Genomic DNA, 17,541 nt, shown 5'->3' with positions numbered 1-17,541 from the left:
GAGACTTTAAAGACCTAACGCTATTTACATTGAAGGGAAACGATATCTATCTTTTTGGTTTGGTTGTAAACATGGTTATAAGAATTATATGATCTTCAACATTGTAATCTATGCCATTTTATTAAGCATCTTGGAAACAAACAGTATAACCCCACGGTGTGGCGTATTTAAAATAAATAAAACTACTTATTATTATACGCTCCTAACGCCCATACAATTTCTTCGTACAGTACGAAGAAAGTGTCAAAAAGTTGGGGAGGGTCGTCCTCACAGGAATAGCACGGCCCCCGTCCTTCCCTGAAATCTCAGCCCAATACGCAATGTTTTACAATCTCACTGTTTGATTTCAGGCTGAAACAGGGGTTCACCTACATGTATAAAGATACAATAAAGATTAAAGTTGTAAATATTGGAGTAAAAAAAACCGGCATATTCTAGAGATCAATATAAGAAGCGCTTCTTGAAATAATTATTATTAACATTATTTGACATTGTGTCCACTAGATGCGGACATAGGATCCGTTTTAGCTTAATAAACTGTTTATGTATGCCACGGTACCCATGTAGGCGACCCCAGCGGTGTGCAGTGCATACAAGATCAATAAGCTCACGGTAGTGGTACTAGTTACACCAATAAAACGTGTGTCCATGAGTAATCTTTTCCTTAAAATTGTTTTGATGACAGCCAACTGTGTTTGGATAACAGCAGTAGACTACACCTGAAAGTACCCACCTTCTCGCCTCGACGACTGAATGGGTGGAGTACTTTCAGCTCAGATGGCTTGCCACCACTCTCGCTCTATCACCCCATTACGCACAAGGAGCCTACAGAAGTAACACCCGGTCTGAGGATTGCGCACCGGACCCAGCTCAACTTTACTTGTTGGAATTTTCTTCCCTATGGCCTTGTGATGCGACCCCTGCTATTTGACAATGATGTGGTTGTTGACGATCGGTTGGGTAAGTGTAGTTACGGTGTTATATCTATGATATTCATACATGACACATTTGGGTTCATTAGTGTCGTAATCTTAATTCAAATGGGTTTTAATTAATGTATTGTTTATAGAACATGTGTTCTATAATGTTTAGAACTTACTATTAACGAACTCGTTAACCTTGTTTCCCCTTAGAAAACCTACTGATGATTCTTATCGCTTATTTGACCAATTAACAAATCCCTTTTTTGGTCATACATTTGTCATATTCTTGTCAATGTGTCAAATTGTGTTGGGAAGGCATTTCGGCAAACGATGCGATAAGTCTTTTTTCTGTCATCGCATCAGTTGTGATCTCAACGAAACGTTGCACACAAAACTTAAAGAAAAAGTCTCATCGCATTGGTTGGTGAAATGTGGGTGATCGCTTTTCATCTTAGTGGACAGACATCCTGGAACCAAATGACCTTGAGGCTTGGTCCTAACGAGCGTCAGCTGAAATTGACCGTTTATAAATTTGGTTAACATACAAAGATAAGCTAAACCGGTCCCACATGCTGTGCTGAGCCTATAATAAGGGCTCCCAGAGCAAATAGTGGTCGGCAAGCTCCTTCGAATATGAAATGTGACTCCGTCGCAACATCCCAGTGAGATTTTCATTGGTGTTTGTATTTCTCATTTAACAATGTTTGTTGCTGTCTTTCTCTCCAATTCACCTCCTCCCCCTCACTCTTTTCCTCTCTCCCTCCCTCCCCCTCTCCGGGTAAACCAGACTCTACATGAGAACAGAAGATCAGATGATCCTTGAGTGTGAGACTAGACAGACACAGCAAGCCAGGGGTTGGTGGGGGGATAAACATACAGGAACAGGAAGAAGAAGAGTGGAGGAGGAAGAGTGTGAAGTCCGGCATTGGACTGAGGTCAGAGCAGGCCGCCATGGACGTCCAAATGCGGGGGAACCCTCCTCACAGCTACGGTGTCAGCAGGACCTCAATTCCTCAAGTAAGTACCAGAAAAATCCTCCAAACACTCTGGGTCAATTTTGAATTTGTGGTTTTAAAAGAAAACCATGTTTTTAGCTTAATGAATACAGCGTCCATCAAATGCCAATCACGGGAAGCTCTAGTGAGCCTGCCCGTTTGGTCTTACGCCTGAATCGAATCGTAGTAAAGTCTTCATCATTAAGTTCTTTCAACACTAGGATACTTGTGGATCAGAAACATCGCATCACCCCCAGCCCCCAAGCTGGTTGACCTCTGGTCATCTCACACCCGAATCGGTTCGCCCCGAGTGACAGAGAGCACCTGCCTGACAACATAATCTCCTCCAGCATGCCTTAGGGATTACATTCATTAACAAACCCGAGCGAGTCAGACCGGTTTGTCGGCAGTCTCTGCGGGTCATGCTGAATACTACAAAAGGAATCTTCCATTGTTGTGGAAACCAAAATATCACTTGTATCTCGTGTGGGTTTCGGCGAGGTGTTGCTGTCGGTGTGTTCACCGCAGTCGTGTGGGCTGAAACGAGTTTGCATTGTCATTGTGCGGTGTGTTTGAGGATCGCACACTTCTGAATACATCAGGCAAAGCTGTTATGTCAGCAGCAGAATCCGTGGCTTTTCCGAGTGAACCACCGAGACCTTAACCTTAAAATAGTGTAAATGAGTATGTAGCCCGTACACGCTGACACTATAATGGTAGTCGTGGCACAGCATGTAGTCAAAACAGCACATTGTCATACCTACCTACGGTGCCCGCCATTGTTAAGAATCCTGTTCAACCACAGGCTGTTCCCAAGCAAGGAATTAACGGTGCCAGGGTATGGGTTTTGATTCCAACTAGGGCCCCATGCTAAGAATGTAGGAACTCAAGGTATTGCTTTGGATCGAAGCGACATATGGATTCCTTTATGTCGGGTCGCTCAAACCCAAGTTGAGTCACGTCTCCATGAAGCATCCCAACAGAGGCGTGACCTATGCATGCAGCATAACTGAGATTGTCAATGGTTTTGGTTTCCCTTTGTGTTAGGGAGTGCCAAAAAAAAAAGACAGCTGATCAGGGTTTACAGGATGATTTATGATAGATATCCGTCGTATGTGTTCAGGACTGCAGTGGTTTGCAGCGAGTCATTGGTGTGGGAGATATGGTTTATGTGTCGCAGAGAAGCATCAGAGCAAGTTTGCAAGGTTGGCGGGCAGTGTTCTCTCTCTCGGTCCCGTGATCAGGATGATGATTATAGGCGATAACAAGAAGGCAAAACAATGAGGGCGCTGTTGTCATGGAGATGAGGTAAACAATGCAAGGAAGTGGAGGCGTGTAAAGGGCCTAACAAGGATGAAGCTGTTGTTGACGTTTCCTCATCCTCTCCTTCCCCCCAGGATAACAAGAACCTGCAGCAACTAGAGCAGGAGTGTCTCCAGTTCTTCGAGTCCACCATCGACTCCCTGGAGGAGAGCTTCGAGGACGGCGAGGAACAGAGCCAGCAGGCGCTCACGTTGGCCAGCGCCCCCTCCTCCTCGCTCATGCCTGTGCGAAGCTCCAGCCCGGGTGCCCCCTCGCCTCTCCAGACCAGAACCCCCAACCCGAGGGACAACGACATCATAGACCTGGTTCGGCCTGAGCCAGAGGTACCGACCAAAGAGGCCTTCTTCAATCCCGCCATGCCAGGTACGACTCAGGCATAAAACGTGAAACGTATCCACAACCTTAAAGAAATGACCCTCGCCAAGAGGGAAGTAGAACATATTTTGGTTGTGGTAGTGTGTTGTAACATTGATTCACTAGATTGCTATGGGTGAGATAATTGTGTCAAAAGTGTGAGTGATTGAGTGAGAGAAGTCACAACAGAGAGAGAATCTGTAATACTAGGGAGTTGTTTTAAATTTTAGGTTTCATTGTTCGATTGTCAAATTATTTTTAGGGCAAAGTGTATGAGCTCAGCGTGTTCCTTTCTATTGGACCAACTGAGCTTTCTAATACTAACTGAAACATAAGCCCAACTTAACAAGAAACCTATGTCGCAGATTTTCAGAGTTTAGCGGCCATCCCCAGCAGCCACCAGGACATGAAGCCGAGGCAGGAACCAGGAGACATGAAGGCTTCTGAGTACAATCCTCCCCTTCCCTCCGGGAGCAGCTACCGGACCCCCGACGGCCGCTCCAGCTACTGCCCCCCGGGCTGCGTCCCCACCCCGGTCCTGATAGCCCAGAAGTTAGCGGAGAACCAGGGCGGAACCACCTCCAACATCGGTCCCTCTTCTCTTCATCACCGGAAGAGTTTTGAATCAGACAAGCCCACCAGCCTGGCCGAACACACAGTCAAATATGGCCCGCCCACGTCCTCAAAGCCTACCCGCTTCCCGGCCAACATCAATGTCGTCCATAGCAACAAGGAGGAAAACCAGACCAATGTGAACATCCATGAGAGGCAGGCGCAGATGCTTGCTAACCTCCCGGGGGCGTCTCAGTATCCGGGCCAGGAAGAAATGCCGCCCCCGGCCACTCAGAAGGGAAGTAACCTGCCCTCTCGAAGCGTTTCCTTTAGGGACCCCACACCGAGCAAATCCAGGATGGAGGCCCTGTCCAAACTGGGCCTCAGGGGCCGCACCCACTCATGGGGGGACGCCCTCTACGTCACGCCCCAGAGCCCCGCCTCGGTGGCATCGGCCCCACACCTCCCCAAAGACTCGGAGAGCAGCATGAGCGTCCCAGCGGCGCAACGTCCCAGCCGGCCCGCAGCCAGTGAGATCAAACCAGACAGAAAACCAAGCACGGTGCCGGCAGACTTCATCAGCAGCAGCAAAGAGCGTCCTGTCCGTGTAAAGCCTTCACCTGTGGAAGAAGTCCCAAGAAGCAGCTGCCACCGGGTGCCAGTTGAAAGCAAGCCATCGCCAGTCACCCAAGCGCCCGAAGTTCCCTCTTTTGACTTCAACAGTTACGGGGGCAAGACGGTCGTGATCAACCCCACCGTTCCCACCAAGGGGGACAACTTGCCTGCGCCGGACAGCCCCAACGGCAGAGCCCCGCACTCCAGAGCGGGCAACAACGCCTACGGGGGACAGTCCACAGTCATGTCCCCGCGCTTACCCAGGAGCGACCTGCCAGACATCCTCAGCGCACACCACATCAACCAGAGCCTGCCGCTGCCGCCGCCGCCTACCGCCCAGGAGCTCAGCAGCTACGGCGGGAGGACCGTGACAATCAACCCCTCGGCCGGCTCCAGCCCCCAGGCTAGGACGGCCAGAGCTTCGGCGCCATCCACGGCTCCTAAACCCCTGCGGCACAGCTCCTCCGGGAACATCCATCGGCCACGGGCCACCTCCCCGGAGGCCAGGCGGAAGTCCACGACCTCCAAACCCGCCGCGGCGTTCCGTGCGCAGGGAATCACTGTGCAGTTCTCGGGGAAGGGGGCCATGGACGATTCTCGGCGGGCCGCCCTGAGGAAGCTGGGGCTCATGAAATAATCTGGCTGAAATAATCTGGAAGTCGCTGCGGCGCTTTCGGTTGACTTGCGATATCCTTAACGTATTGTTTTTTAGGTTGATTTGAGTGTGTGTGTGTGTGTGTGTGTGTGTGTGTGTGTGTGCGTGCGTGCGTGCGTGCGTGCGTGCGTGCGTGCGTGCGTGCGTGCGTGCGTGCGTGCGTGCGTGCGTGCGTGCGTGCGTGTGTGCGTGCGTGCGTGAGAGAGAGAGAGAGAGCGAGAGAGGTGTGGTGGCAGAGAGACATATGCTAACAATGGAATGAGGTACAGTCTAGGGCCTGTGTTACCTGAACAGCCGGTTCTCAGTTCCTTGCCAGTGAATTCTTACAAACTAGTTTGGCATTAGGTTGCTACACACGCACACACACATACAAGCACACGCACACACGCACACTCACACATACACAGATATAGAGATACGTACACGTATCAACTCGGCTGCGCTGTGTTGCCAAAGATACTTGACTAAGATAACACATGAAACGTGAGATATATTTAACCTGATTTTGGAACGTAAAAGTAAAGCCTCCCCTTGTCCCGGGAAGGAGCCAAGACATCAACAAAAGGACTGACATTTGATCTCTGACCCCTCCTTTGTGCACACCAGCTGCAACAGGTTTTCCTCTGACACCAAGAGCTGCTTGTTTGACATCGTCCATAGGAAGTTGTTGTTGTTGCATGGTAGAGGTTCTCAGACAAAACAAGAGTCAGGTGTGCCCTGGTTCACGACTGAGAACAGGTCATTTGTTTGACTTTACTTATTTGGGCATTGTTGGGATACGAGGGCATTGAGGGTTGTTGTCAACAGCAACAATGTGTTGTGCATTTGTTGCTGCGGGGCGCATGTATACGTGTTTTTGTGTTACCCGATGCTGCTTCGAAGTGAGAGTGGAGGTTAATGAGAACCCTGTGAGAACCCTTTCTTTGAAGCATTTTGAATCGGCATTAGTTATATATTGATCAAAACTATGATAATTTTTTTTTTTCCCTATACTGTTGTCTATTTATCTTTTTCTTTGAATACAATGATATAATTCCTATCAGGTTCCTGGCAGGACACGAAGACACAGAGGAAACAACAACCAAACACAGAACTCCCGTATTTCATGACTTTCATGACCCGACACCGTCGGGGTCATTAAATGAACAGTGCTTTCTGTTTCCGCCACTGTCTCTGCGCAGGAGGAGGGAGTCTACCCCTGATTCAGTGATGTAGGGACAACACGGACTGCGTTGTTGCATTACTGCGTTAGTTGGAAAACGCCCGGGGCGAAAGCAGCAGTGTGTTGTGCTGAGCAGAGTTGGCATCAGGATATTTTTACTCCATTGACAACCTTCCCGCCCCAAACCACAGACTGTGGAATGACTTGTGGGGAGAATGTTGACTTCTGCACTTCCAACGTTGACTACTGCACAGCACCCATCAGAAAAGAACACACAACGTCACTCCAGTGGCCGACGGCACTCACAGTGCAAGCGCTGTAACCGCCATCTCTAGAAATACATGTGGGATAATCTCTGTTGTTGAAGACTATGCTTTACAGACTTTACATGTGTTATTTAACTGTTGTTTTAACCAGTGCCCAGTGGTACCCTTGCTTCTATGAAACCTTGTGTTTGTCCGTGTGTGAGTGGGTGAGTGTGCATGTACACATGTGTTCAGGCTGTGTTTGTGTGTATGCCTGTTTGTGTGTGTGTGTGTGTGTGTGTGTGTGTGTGTGTGTGTGTGTGTGTGTGTGTGTGTGTGTGTGTGTGTGTGTGTGTGTGTGTGTGTGTGCGTGCGTGTGTGTGTGTGTGTGTGTGTGCGTGTGTGTGTGAATGGCCGTGTTGAGTGTGTGTGATAGTATGTGTTTTGTTCGTTAACTGTTTGTTTAGCAGTTTATTTTACTGTTTAATTCAGACTCCGGTTCTTGTAGGTAACCTACATTTATTATGAAGTACTTTATTTTTATTTTTATTTTCGCACAGGCCCAGCTGTTAGCTTGCTGTTAGCTTGGTCTGTGCTAGAATCGTTGCGACTTTTGTTTACAGACTCCGACCTTATGTAGTTCATCTACATTTACTTTGAAGTATCAAATGGTGCATAGAGTAGAAACGGACTCACACAAGGGAAATCATACCTGGTCGGCTAACAGGTCTACAGACTGGGGCACAGTTATCACAGAGAAGTGGTTAGGTTGTTTGGGAGACAGATTCACTATCCAGATGCTGCTCCTGCCATGGAACAGAGAACTCGATTTGATCTTATTGTTATAAAGCTTACAATGTGTATTACGCAATTTCTATGAGGGTTTTATGTTTTTGTCAATTATTAAAGAAAGTAATGCTCTTTTAAATTGACTTAGCTTGGCTTTATTCTGCTGCTTTGGAATGTACCAGGTGAGTATGGAGAGGTTAATGATTGACCAAAGCCATGGCTGTTCCTTTATCAACCCTCCCTTTTCATTCAATCTATGGATTTGGTCTCATTGTCCCTTTGATTCTTCACGGGTGGGCTAAATAGGAGCTGTCTTCTGCTATTTCTATGGATAAGACGATCGTTTTTTCTTGCCCACATGAACGGCACAAGAAAACTCAAATTGGAGCCACCTTTGCTGTTGAGGCTGAAATTCTGGGATGCTGTGGTCATATCTATTTGGTAGTAGTGATATAATTAGGGACTATGTCACACTGCCATTGAGATCATATGTTCTCATTTCGCTTTGCAACTGATGCAACGTTGCAGGAAGGCCCATGAGTCGTAGCCTACACCTTCTACCTCCCTGACTGTCTGACAGAGGCACGCTGTCTCGTTGCCAGTCCCATTGCGTAAGGGCCCCAAACAGAGAGCCTTTCTTCCCAGGGTTGCTTGTTTAGTCAGGGGGCTGGTGGTGGAGCAGAGGCTCAATGGGTTGGGCTGGCTGTACTGTATATATAGACCCGGGAGTGACTTACCCAATTTCAATTTGATTTTTTTTTTCTCTTTCAGTTTTTTTTCTCTTAACCCAAGCATATATAGTGCAAAGGTCAGCCGGGCAAAATACACATGGGCACTTAGGTGCAGTACGTGAAGGAGGAGGTAGGCAGCCAGGAGAGGAGGAAACGGTTATGTTTGGGTCCTTGTAATTAGATCCACGGAGCCTGACCGGACACACCCTCTCTCTCGCTGGCGTTCAGAAAACACGTTGCATACCAAGAACGACCGCAGGATTGTTGGCCACCAAGGCAAAACATTTTTAAAGTATTTAATAAATATTTGTTTACTAAAATTCCCCAATTTATTAATGAAGTTATCGGATAAATAAATTAAAAAGACTTAATTTGTCAACGACTGACAAATTAATTATCAATTGATGAATTGACAAATAAATTAAAATGCATGAATTCCTGTGTGCGTGTGTGTTTTGTGGTAAAGAAGAGAGGAGTGCTTGTGATATTTATTTCACTTTAATAGTACAGGCAGCGGTCAGCTTTACAGTGCTGTTGCGTCGAGCGCTCATGCAGAAGAAACAATACAGACTTTATAAGCAGATAAGACAAAAACAAGGAACTGCAGTCTCTCTTGGCACCGAACGGCACTCTCTCTCATCCACACGGTCATGGACTCTTCGCTCCACCCATTTTTTGACCAGAAGCTTTGTAGATCATGACGTGGTGACCACCTATCAATAAACTTCTTATAAGTCCCGCCAAAAAAACAACAAAAAGTCAATATTAATCAACCGCAAATCAGTAGATTCGTCCAAAGACAAAAGAAAACAACCACCATTGAACTTCTAGAGGACGAGATGTATGTCCGAAATCAAACAAACCAAAACAACCGATACCAATAGAAAACACATAATAATATTGGTATGGATATCATACTTGTGATCACTAAGCAAAGAAGCGAATGATGCAGATCTCTCGCCCGGCGTTGCCCCCCTGTCACGGCAGGGGTCTTCGGTCATCGTCCAGCGCAACCCTGCCTCCTGGGGCAAGTTCACCCCTCACCCCTCACCTCTCCCTCTCCCTCTCCCTCTCTCTGAGTTGCCTTTTACACCGGTGTGAAGCTTCATTACACAAGATGACGGCACTACAGCTCTATTTCCTAAGCAGACCAACACATTTATTTAATTTCATCTCACTTAAATCCCATCGGGTTGTCCCCTACCACCAATACAACTCTTCTGCGTTCTGAACGTCCCCTTCCTCCTCTCCTCTCCTCTCCTCGGTTCCACCTCTTGCCTCCTGACCGCTGTCGGTTTCTCTGTGCTGTCCGGCCCCTCCCGCCTGATCGCTCTAGCTGTGCCGAGCGCGGAGGAGGTCGCTCCCTGGTTTCGCCGTTTGCCTTTTTGATGCTGTAATGCTGCGATCAACCGCTGGCCACGGACGCTAAGAAATAAAACAAAAGGAGGCGAACCTGTCGAACCTGTGGGGGGGGCGAACCGACCGGGAGCTCCTCTCTCCTCTCCCTCCCCCCCCCGTCCCACCTGTAGCTCGACCACACTCCTGCACCCCTGGTGGATTCTCTCTCTCCGTTTCCCATGTTGCTCCAGTGCAGTATGGGAATAAGGGGGTTGGGGTGTGTGTGTGTGTGTGTGTGTGTGTGAGTGTATGGTCGGGTTCTTTCCATGTGTGGGGTATCAGGGGAAAGGGTCAGGGAGGCGGGGAAGGGGTATGGTGAGTTGGGTGGTGGAGGTGGAGGTGGTGGTGGAGGGGGAGGGGGGGGGGCATCTGCGCGGGCTTCAGCGGACCACTGGGGGACCTCGTCGCCTCGCTCCGCTCCCGTGTTTGTCCGACGAGTCCCGTCCCCAGCGTGGCCCGTCGTTTGGATGGCTGGCTCGCTCGCTCGTTTTGGTTTTCTCGGTCACTCTCTCTCTCTTTCGCGCTCTCGTTTTCTCATCACGTGTGCACCCAGGACCAGACTCAGATCAGCGTCTCCTGGGGGACAGAGAAGCGGTTACTGTAGAGACTGCTTCCCAGAGAGCAGGGGTCAGCCTACAGGGGTCAGCCTACAGGCTACGTGGAAAGCCCCTACAGGCTATGAACTACAGGGTACAGCCGGGGAAAGCCCCTACAGGCTATGAACTACAGGGTACAGCCGGGGAAAGCCCCTACAGGCTATGAACTACAGGGTACAGCCGGGGAAAGCCCCTACAGGCTATGAACTACAGGGTACAGCAGAGATGGAACAAACTACAGGAATCAGCCTACATGCTACAGGGGAAGCCCCTAAAGTCTAAACTACAGGCTACAGCCGAGAGGGAACAGACTACAGGGTTCAGCCTAAGTCTACTGGGATAGCCCCTACAGGCTACGAACTACAGGGTACAGCCGGGGAAAGCCCCTACTGGCTATGAACTACCGAGTACAGCTCAGAAGGAACAAACGTCCTCTGGGGTACAGCCTTCAAGTTATGAGTTTATTACACAAGCTATATCCTACAGGGTATATTCTACAGGGTATATTCTGCAGGGTATATTCTACAGGGTATATTCTACAGGGTATTATCTGCAGGGTATATTTTGCAGGAAATTTCCCAAAGGCTGTGGGTGTATTCTAAAGGGTAAATACTACCGGGCCTATTCCAGAAGGAATGTCCTACATGGTATGGGTCTATTCTAAAGTTTATGTTCGACAGGGTATGGGTACATTATACAGGGTTTTTTCTGCACAGAAATTCCTACAGGGTATATTGTGTATATTGTACAGGGTATGCTCAACAGGTTATTGGTAAGTTAAATTGCGTATTTTCAACTGGGTATGGGTATGTTGAATCGGGTATATTCTACAGGATATGGATAGATCTTAAAGGGCATGATATGGGTATGCCATTTGAGGGTATTGACAAGATTGACAAGGTATGGGTATGTCATATAGGGCATGCATGTACACAAGTGTGTGTAGTGTGGGTTTTATCAATGAGTATCCATTTTCCTCTTGCATTACATCTTATCAATGATAACCAAATCTATCTCCATCCTCCATGTTCATATCTGGATATAAAAAACATTGGTATTTGTTTTAGTGTCATGTTTGAGCATCTTATTCAGGAAATATATATCGGTATATATGATGTAGTCCTCATAGAAACACGGAAAAACACACAAATGTGTGGAAAAAACACACAAATGTTGTAAAGGAAATATACGTTTTAATACAATCTTTTTATTCATAAAGTTCTTTCTGCACAGCTTTAAAAGACAAAATAAAAAAGCTCACTTGAGTATTTAGCACCTGCAACAGGAGAACACATTTAATGTAAACAACTATACATTTTAGAACCATGAGCCTTTATCAAAAGAAATTACAAAAACTCTTTGTTGAGGTCATCAGTACTTGAGAACATTTACTGTAGCCTGCCTGCAAACGTCCACACACTCCAAACATAAACACACAAGCACATTGACATACAGCCGAAACTAAGCACGTTCCTTTCTTTAAACGACCCATTCTTCACACCCTATTCTCTATCAGTCTCTCTCTCTGTCTGTCTGTCTCTCGCTCTCTCCGTCTCTCAGACTGCAGGTCCTCTCGTCTGGCTGGCATTAGGCTCCGCCCCCTCACACCTCTGGTTCCTCTCCTGCTTGCTCTGCCTCTCCTGCCTGGCCTGCCTGTCTCGCCTCTCCTGTTGCTCGCCCCATGCCTGCTTCTCAAACCATCTGCTGTGTGTGTGTGTGTGTGTGTGTGTGTGTGTGTGTGTGTGTGTGTGTGTGTGTGTGTGTGTGTGTGTGTGTGTGTGTGTGTGTGTGTGTGTGTGTGTGTGTGTGTGTGTGTGTGTGTGTGTGTGTGTGTGTGTGTGTGTGTGTGAGAGTGGTTAAGAGTCAACAACACACACGTCGGTAGTGAGAGTGCCTTTTCATTTCCTTCATCCCGGTCACACATTTCTTTGGGACCGTGCGGTCGGGCGGCTGAGTGTGTGTGCGTGCGGGAGTGCGCGTGTGGTTGTACGAGAGGCAGGGCGGGAGGGGGAGAGGATGGTGGGTAGGGGTGAAGGTGAAGGTGAGGGTGAGAGACCTCACCTTCCTCCCGTCTTGAAGATGAGGTCAGCGTTGGGTGCCCCCTTGGGGTGCTGGTAGCGCGGACGCCGCTCCCGGTTGGTGTTGGCCGGAGCGGGCCGCTGCGCCAGGGACTGCAGCATCTCTGCACGCGCGCGCGCGCACACGCACACACACACACACACACACACACACACACACACACACACAGGGAGGAAGGGAAAGAAATAACATTTATTTACTTCCCCTTCAGCAGCACACACACAATCGATCAGTTCTAATTGGCTAAAAGTGGGGCCAGGCCAAATGAAGTGTCGGTAATTACAAAACTAGTTTAGCCGGAGATGGTTTTCTTCCACGGATGATTTCCCTGAAGTGTTTGGTTTTAATATTCAACGCTCTATAAAAGGGTGGCTACACACTGCAGAGACTAGAGTAAACACTGTGGCGTTGAACTAAGGTTCAATTTGAAACAAAACGCCTCCAAGACACAACAGCAATAGAGGAGGAGGAGGAGGAGGAATAAGAAGAGGAAGACCAAGCGGACGGGAAAGCAAAGCAGTAAGAATGAGAGGAGAGAGAGGAGGAGGAAGAGGAGCAAAAAGAGGAGCAGGCAAACCAAAGCAGGAAGTCGAAAAATAAGAAAAGGGGGCGGGGCCTGCCAGGCAGGAAGAAGAGGAGAAAGGAGAGGGGGGGGGTGGAGGAGCGTGGCGGTACCCTGGTAGTCCTCCTGCTCCTGCCTCTCGTTGATGTCCAGCGTGAGCTTCTTCATGCGCATGCGCTCCTCCTGCTCCGCCTGCTGCTGGTTGAAGTGGTTGGCGGCCAGGTGGGACGACAGCGGCACGTTCAGGATCTTGTACTGCGCACAGCAAACCACACACGCCTTGAATTAGTCTTTATTCTCTGTGAGGTTAAACCCCCCGGGGACAGAAGCCGTTACGGTAGAGGCTGCTTCCCGGAGAGGCCGGGGCGCCGACCCTACAGGGGTCAGCCTACACGCTATGAACTACAGGGTACAGGGGTCGGCCTACAGGCTATGAACTACAGGGTACAGCCGAGGGAGTACAAGCTACAGGGGTCAGCCTACAGGCTACGTGGTATGAAGTACAGGGTACAGCCCAGAGGGAAGAACCCCCCCCCCCCCCACCCCCACCCTTTGGCCACTTGAACACACGGGCCTATTGAACCGCGGCTCTGGGTCCATCTACGCCCTGGTGCCTTCTTTGGAGAGGATGCGACCTCTGGTATGCGGAGCATAGGCTTCCCTGCCAGGAGAGCAGTAGACGTCGGAATGGGAGCTGGAATGTCGCTGACCAGCTTTAACATGTGATTCGATATTCCTGCTTGTCTGACTCTGCCATCCACCGCTCCCAGACCTGCCCCCTCTTCCAGTTCTACACATGGTTTCACATTGTTCTACACACTCGGAATTCCGAGTCCCCGACTCCCCGCCCATTTGAAGTGACACATATGCCCCTGAATAACTTTGTGAGCGTGAGCGAGAGCCCTCGAGACAGAGGCTGCTAGAACTGGCTCGTCTGGTAAGGAGACAGACAGGCCGTTCAAAACTGGGCAGCCCCCTCATGGCGCCAAAGTACACACACACACACACACACACACACACACACACACTCATGAATGAACACACATACGGGTCCATATTATTTCTTAGCTCAGTGGGACAGTGGGGAGCTTGTGCAGACAATTTCCTTCAGTTAAACATTTGCAGTGTGTGTGTGTGTGTGTGTGTGTGTGTGTGTGCAGGTGTTGAAAGCTGTGAACGAGTGTGTCTCTGCCTGCGTGCGTACCTGTGCACACGCGCGTGCGTGCGTGCGCGCGCGCGTGCGTGCGTGCGTGCGTGCGTGCGTGCGTGCGTGCGTGCGTGCGTGCGTGCGTGCGTGCGTGCGTGCGTGTGTGACGTGCGCGCGTACCTGCTGCTTGTTGCCCTTGCGCGTGAGCATGACGAACTGCATGCTGTCCGAGATGTCGCCGCCGTCCCCCTCCCCGGGGCCCCCCGGACCCCCCTTCTTCAGCTGGCTCTTTAGCTGCAGGGGGATGGCCACGTCCAGCTGGTGCACCTTCACCACCTCCCCGCTGCGCTGCTGCAGGGGCCACACACACACACACACACACACAGGGTCAGGGTCTCCGTGGGGACCGTCGTTCTGGGCAGTGCCGTTCTCCCCCTGGTCACGCTCCCATTACACCAAAGCAGTGTGGGCGCCCCCCCGCTGCGGGGGGGCGCCCACACTGCTTTGGCGTAATGGGAGCGTGACCAGGGGGAGATGCTGGGAGCGTTGCCCCTTTCCTGGTCACATGTTCGGCACAAACATCACAAGGATACAAGGGAACACAAACAGAAGAAGAGGCCTCACGAGCCAAGGTGTCTAGTCGTGACATAAGGACGCCCAAAGGTCATTTGGTTTGACCTTTCAGTTTCCGTTTCAATTCAAACCCTTGGACCTTGAGGGGTACCCACGGTCTAGCCTGGGCGCTTGGTTCATTGATAAAACACATCTGGGCCACAGTGGTGATTACAAATGCATACTAACACAACGCCTTTCAATTGGAGAGAGGAAGGGAGCTACTTCTCAGGGTAAGGAGAATTCATACACCGTGTTTTAAATGAACTGGTAGTAAAGTACAGGTTTTATCGTATGTGATAATATTGTAAGGATTTTGTTTGATCGCTTTGAATGAAATCGTTGTTGTTGATGTAGTTGATCACTACACACAGAGCAAGCGGCATTGAGATGACTCCTCATGTGAGCGATGGAGACCTTAAACTATGTATCCGTCATTTTGATTTATATGTAGGGCTTCGGCAGGATGCTTTCAATGACTAAGAAGTGGAGCCGATCACAATCACAGCGGTGAGACGCATTCCAACACGGAATAGCTACTAAATATTTCTTCTTGACTTTCAAGCCTCATAAAAACGATTAGACAGAGTCCCGAATAGCTTTAGATATTTGTCTACACTACATTTAGGATACACCTAGATATAATGTATTATGAATCTCACAACGTTCGTTCCGTTGACAAAAAAAAGTTGGGTCAATCCTTAAATTCATTGTTTAAACCCCCTCCTCCAACATTGCTCTTAGAGGTTTGTCAGCCTGGTGTTCCAGTCGCTACCTGCAGGTTCTCCAGCATCATCTTATCCAGGGCCTGGATGAAGTCCTCGTCCTCAGCACACGCCACGTGCTTCAGACCCCCTCCTCGGATGGTCACATCCTGGGGGGGGGGGGGGGGGGTGAGGGGTCAAAACATTGATGAAGCATACACACAGAAACACACAAAGCCTTAATATACAGCAAGCTTTGTGTTCCTTATGTTTTTATATAGTCAGTACTTTCGTGTTTTTGTTCCATCTTTCGTAGACTCAAGCCATGTTCAACCGCTTCTTTATAAAAAGGCCCTGAACACACACACACACACACACACACTTACGTTGTTCTCCTCATCCGTCTCGTTCTCCTTGTTGGAGTCTGTCAGGTCGTCTGTGTTCTCTTCCTCCTCCTCCTCCTCCCTCTCTGAGCCCTCCTGAAGAAGCACACACACACACACACACACACACACAGTTAGTCACAACTCAGACAAACACGCCTTGTCCATTCTCCTGATGTGACACTGATAACAGCTGTCGGCCGAGTGCATGTGCACTGCCCTGCGGTCAGGGGCTGTCAACACCCACGCATGGACACACACACACACACACAAATTGCATAACCGTGAAGGGATGTTTTACAGAATGGGCTTGTAAACCTGTTTTGCTCATGAGCTCATTTATGATCATGAATATGTAATTTCTCGTGAAGGTCAAGGTTTGAGGAACAAGGTTTCAAAGTCTTCCAAGAAATAGAAATGCAACAGCATTCCTTCTAGATATAGATGTTGTGGCTTTGAGTTTTAAGGTTGGTCATTTCTGGAATTCTTGTTGGGCCTAAGAAAAATGTGTCTGCCACGGTGGGTGGCACATTACATATACAACGTCGCTCATTATAAAGCTCATACAAGTCGACGTTATTAAAAGAACCATCACGACCTTTTACAAAACGGGATACTGCGGTTCAACCATTTCATAAAGGAAAGTAAAAGCTAATTATTCAATTAAATCGCCCCACCCTAAGCATGACATGACATATAAATGACAGCTGCATTGACACACCACTCCAGGTCGGGGCCCACCTCCTCCTCGTGCTCGTTGATCTCGCTCTCGTTGCCCGACTGCTCCTCGGTCTCGGCCCCGCCCTCTTCCTCCTCATCGCCATCCTCGTCTTCCTCATCTAGCACTTCACTCTCGCTCAGGGAGCTGGGACACCGGCCGTCCTTCTCAATGGCTAGACCTGTGGACGGACACACACACACACACACACACACACACACACACACACACACACACACACACACACACACACACACACACACACACACACACACACACACACACACACACACACACACACACACACACACACACACTTAACTTAGCGGTCGTAACAAGGAAAAACCCTCCTCAATCTTTGCACCTGCTCCATGCAACTCTTTCAACGAGTCGCCCGGGGATGTTCGAGACTTGTGGTCAGTGTGAAACCGAAGGGAAGAAGTATGTGTAGAGGGGAGTAAGCCCCCCCCCCCCCCCCCAAACACACACACCTAATACACACTTACAGCTGGTACGGGTAGAGTCACATTGCCCTTTGTTTGATTGTTTGCCAAAGGTATTGGATAAAGTTTCGCAACCATGGTACTTTGCTTTGATAGTTCCACAAGTTTGCCGGCATCGGAACTGCTAGAAGTGTTGATGTTCTTGTAGGAGGCCAAAGTTCAGGGCTACTGCGAGTGTGGACATATGAGAGAGTGATGACAGCAGAGGAGAGGAACTAAGGCTACAGAACAAGAGGAGCGGCAGGTGAGAGAGATGCACAATGGGCCCAGTGTTAAAATGAAGCAGGGTTTCATTTTTGTCATCACTTTCTTTTTCATTCCCTTCTCCCTACACCTACACAGTAACACACACACACACACACACACACACACACACACACACACACACACACACACACACACACACACACACACACACACACACACACACACACACACACACACACACACACACACACACACACACCTAACAACTAGAAGGTATCAAATTGTATG

General features: G+C 49.1%; 2 protein-coding genes across 5 annotated transcripts in view; one reads left to right on the top strand and one right to left on the bottom strand.

Annotated features, from left to right (window-relative positions):
* Nucleotides 1–747: 747 nt before the first annotated feature.
* Nucleotides 748–8,796, top strand: LOC130372236 (proline and serine-rich protein 2). The gene is made up of 4 exons (XM_056578108.1): nucleotides 748–960; nucleotides 1,711–1,940; nucleotides 3,316–3,604; nucleotides 3,961–8,796. The coding sequence occupies exons 2-4, from the start codon at nucleotides 1,875–1,877 to the stop codon at nucleotides 5,397–5,399; spliced, it is 1,794 nt and encodes a 597-aa protein (XP_056434083.1). The 5' UTR covers nucleotides 748–960; nucleotides 1,711–1,874; the 3' UTR covers nucleotides 5,400–8,796.
* Nucleotides 8,797–8,805: 9 nt separating this feature from the next.
* The window catches only part of upf2 (UPF2 regulator of nonsense mediated mRNA decay), a 20,773-nt gene continuing 12,037 nt past the window's right edge, over nucleotides 8,806–17,541 (bottom strand). For 2 of the 4 annotated variants that reach the window (XM_056578103.1, XM_056578105.1), the window contains exons 17-23: nucleotides 16,567–16,724; nucleotides 15,829–15,921; nucleotides 15,514–15,612; nucleotides 14,307–14,477; nucleotides 13,093–13,234; nucleotides 12,400–12,520; nucleotides 10,339–12,042 (exon numbers count right to left, since the gene is read on the bottom strand). In XM_056578103.1, the coding sequence (XP_056434078.1) occupies nucleotides 11,895–12,042; nucleotides 12,400–12,520; nucleotides 13,093–13,234; nucleotides 14,307–14,477; nucleotides 15,514–15,612; nucleotides 15,829–15,921; nucleotides 16,567–16,724 (932 nt within the window). In that variant the 3' untranslated portion in view covers nucleotides 10,339–11,894. Of the gene's footprint in view, nucleotides 10,319–10,338; nucleotides 12,043–12,399; nucleotides 12,521–13,092; nucleotides 13,235–14,306; nucleotides 14,478–15,513; nucleotides 15,613–15,828; nucleotides 15,922–16,566; nucleotides 16,725–17,541 lie in introns of those variants that run through there. The other 2 variants (XM_056578106.1, XM_056578107.1) reach the window with 2 other exon arrangements.

This window comes from Gadus chalcogrammus, chromosome 19, assembly GCF_026213295.1.
Source record: "Gadus chalcogrammus isolate NIFS_2021 chromosome 19, NIFS_Gcha_1.0, whole genome shotgun sequence".
NCBI lineage: Eukaryota > Metazoa > Chordata > Actinopteri > Gadiformes > Gadidae > Gadus > Gadus chalcogrammus.
The sequence above is the reverse complement of the archived record's forward strand: the minus strand, read 5'-3'. Positions and strand labels throughout refer to the sequence as shown.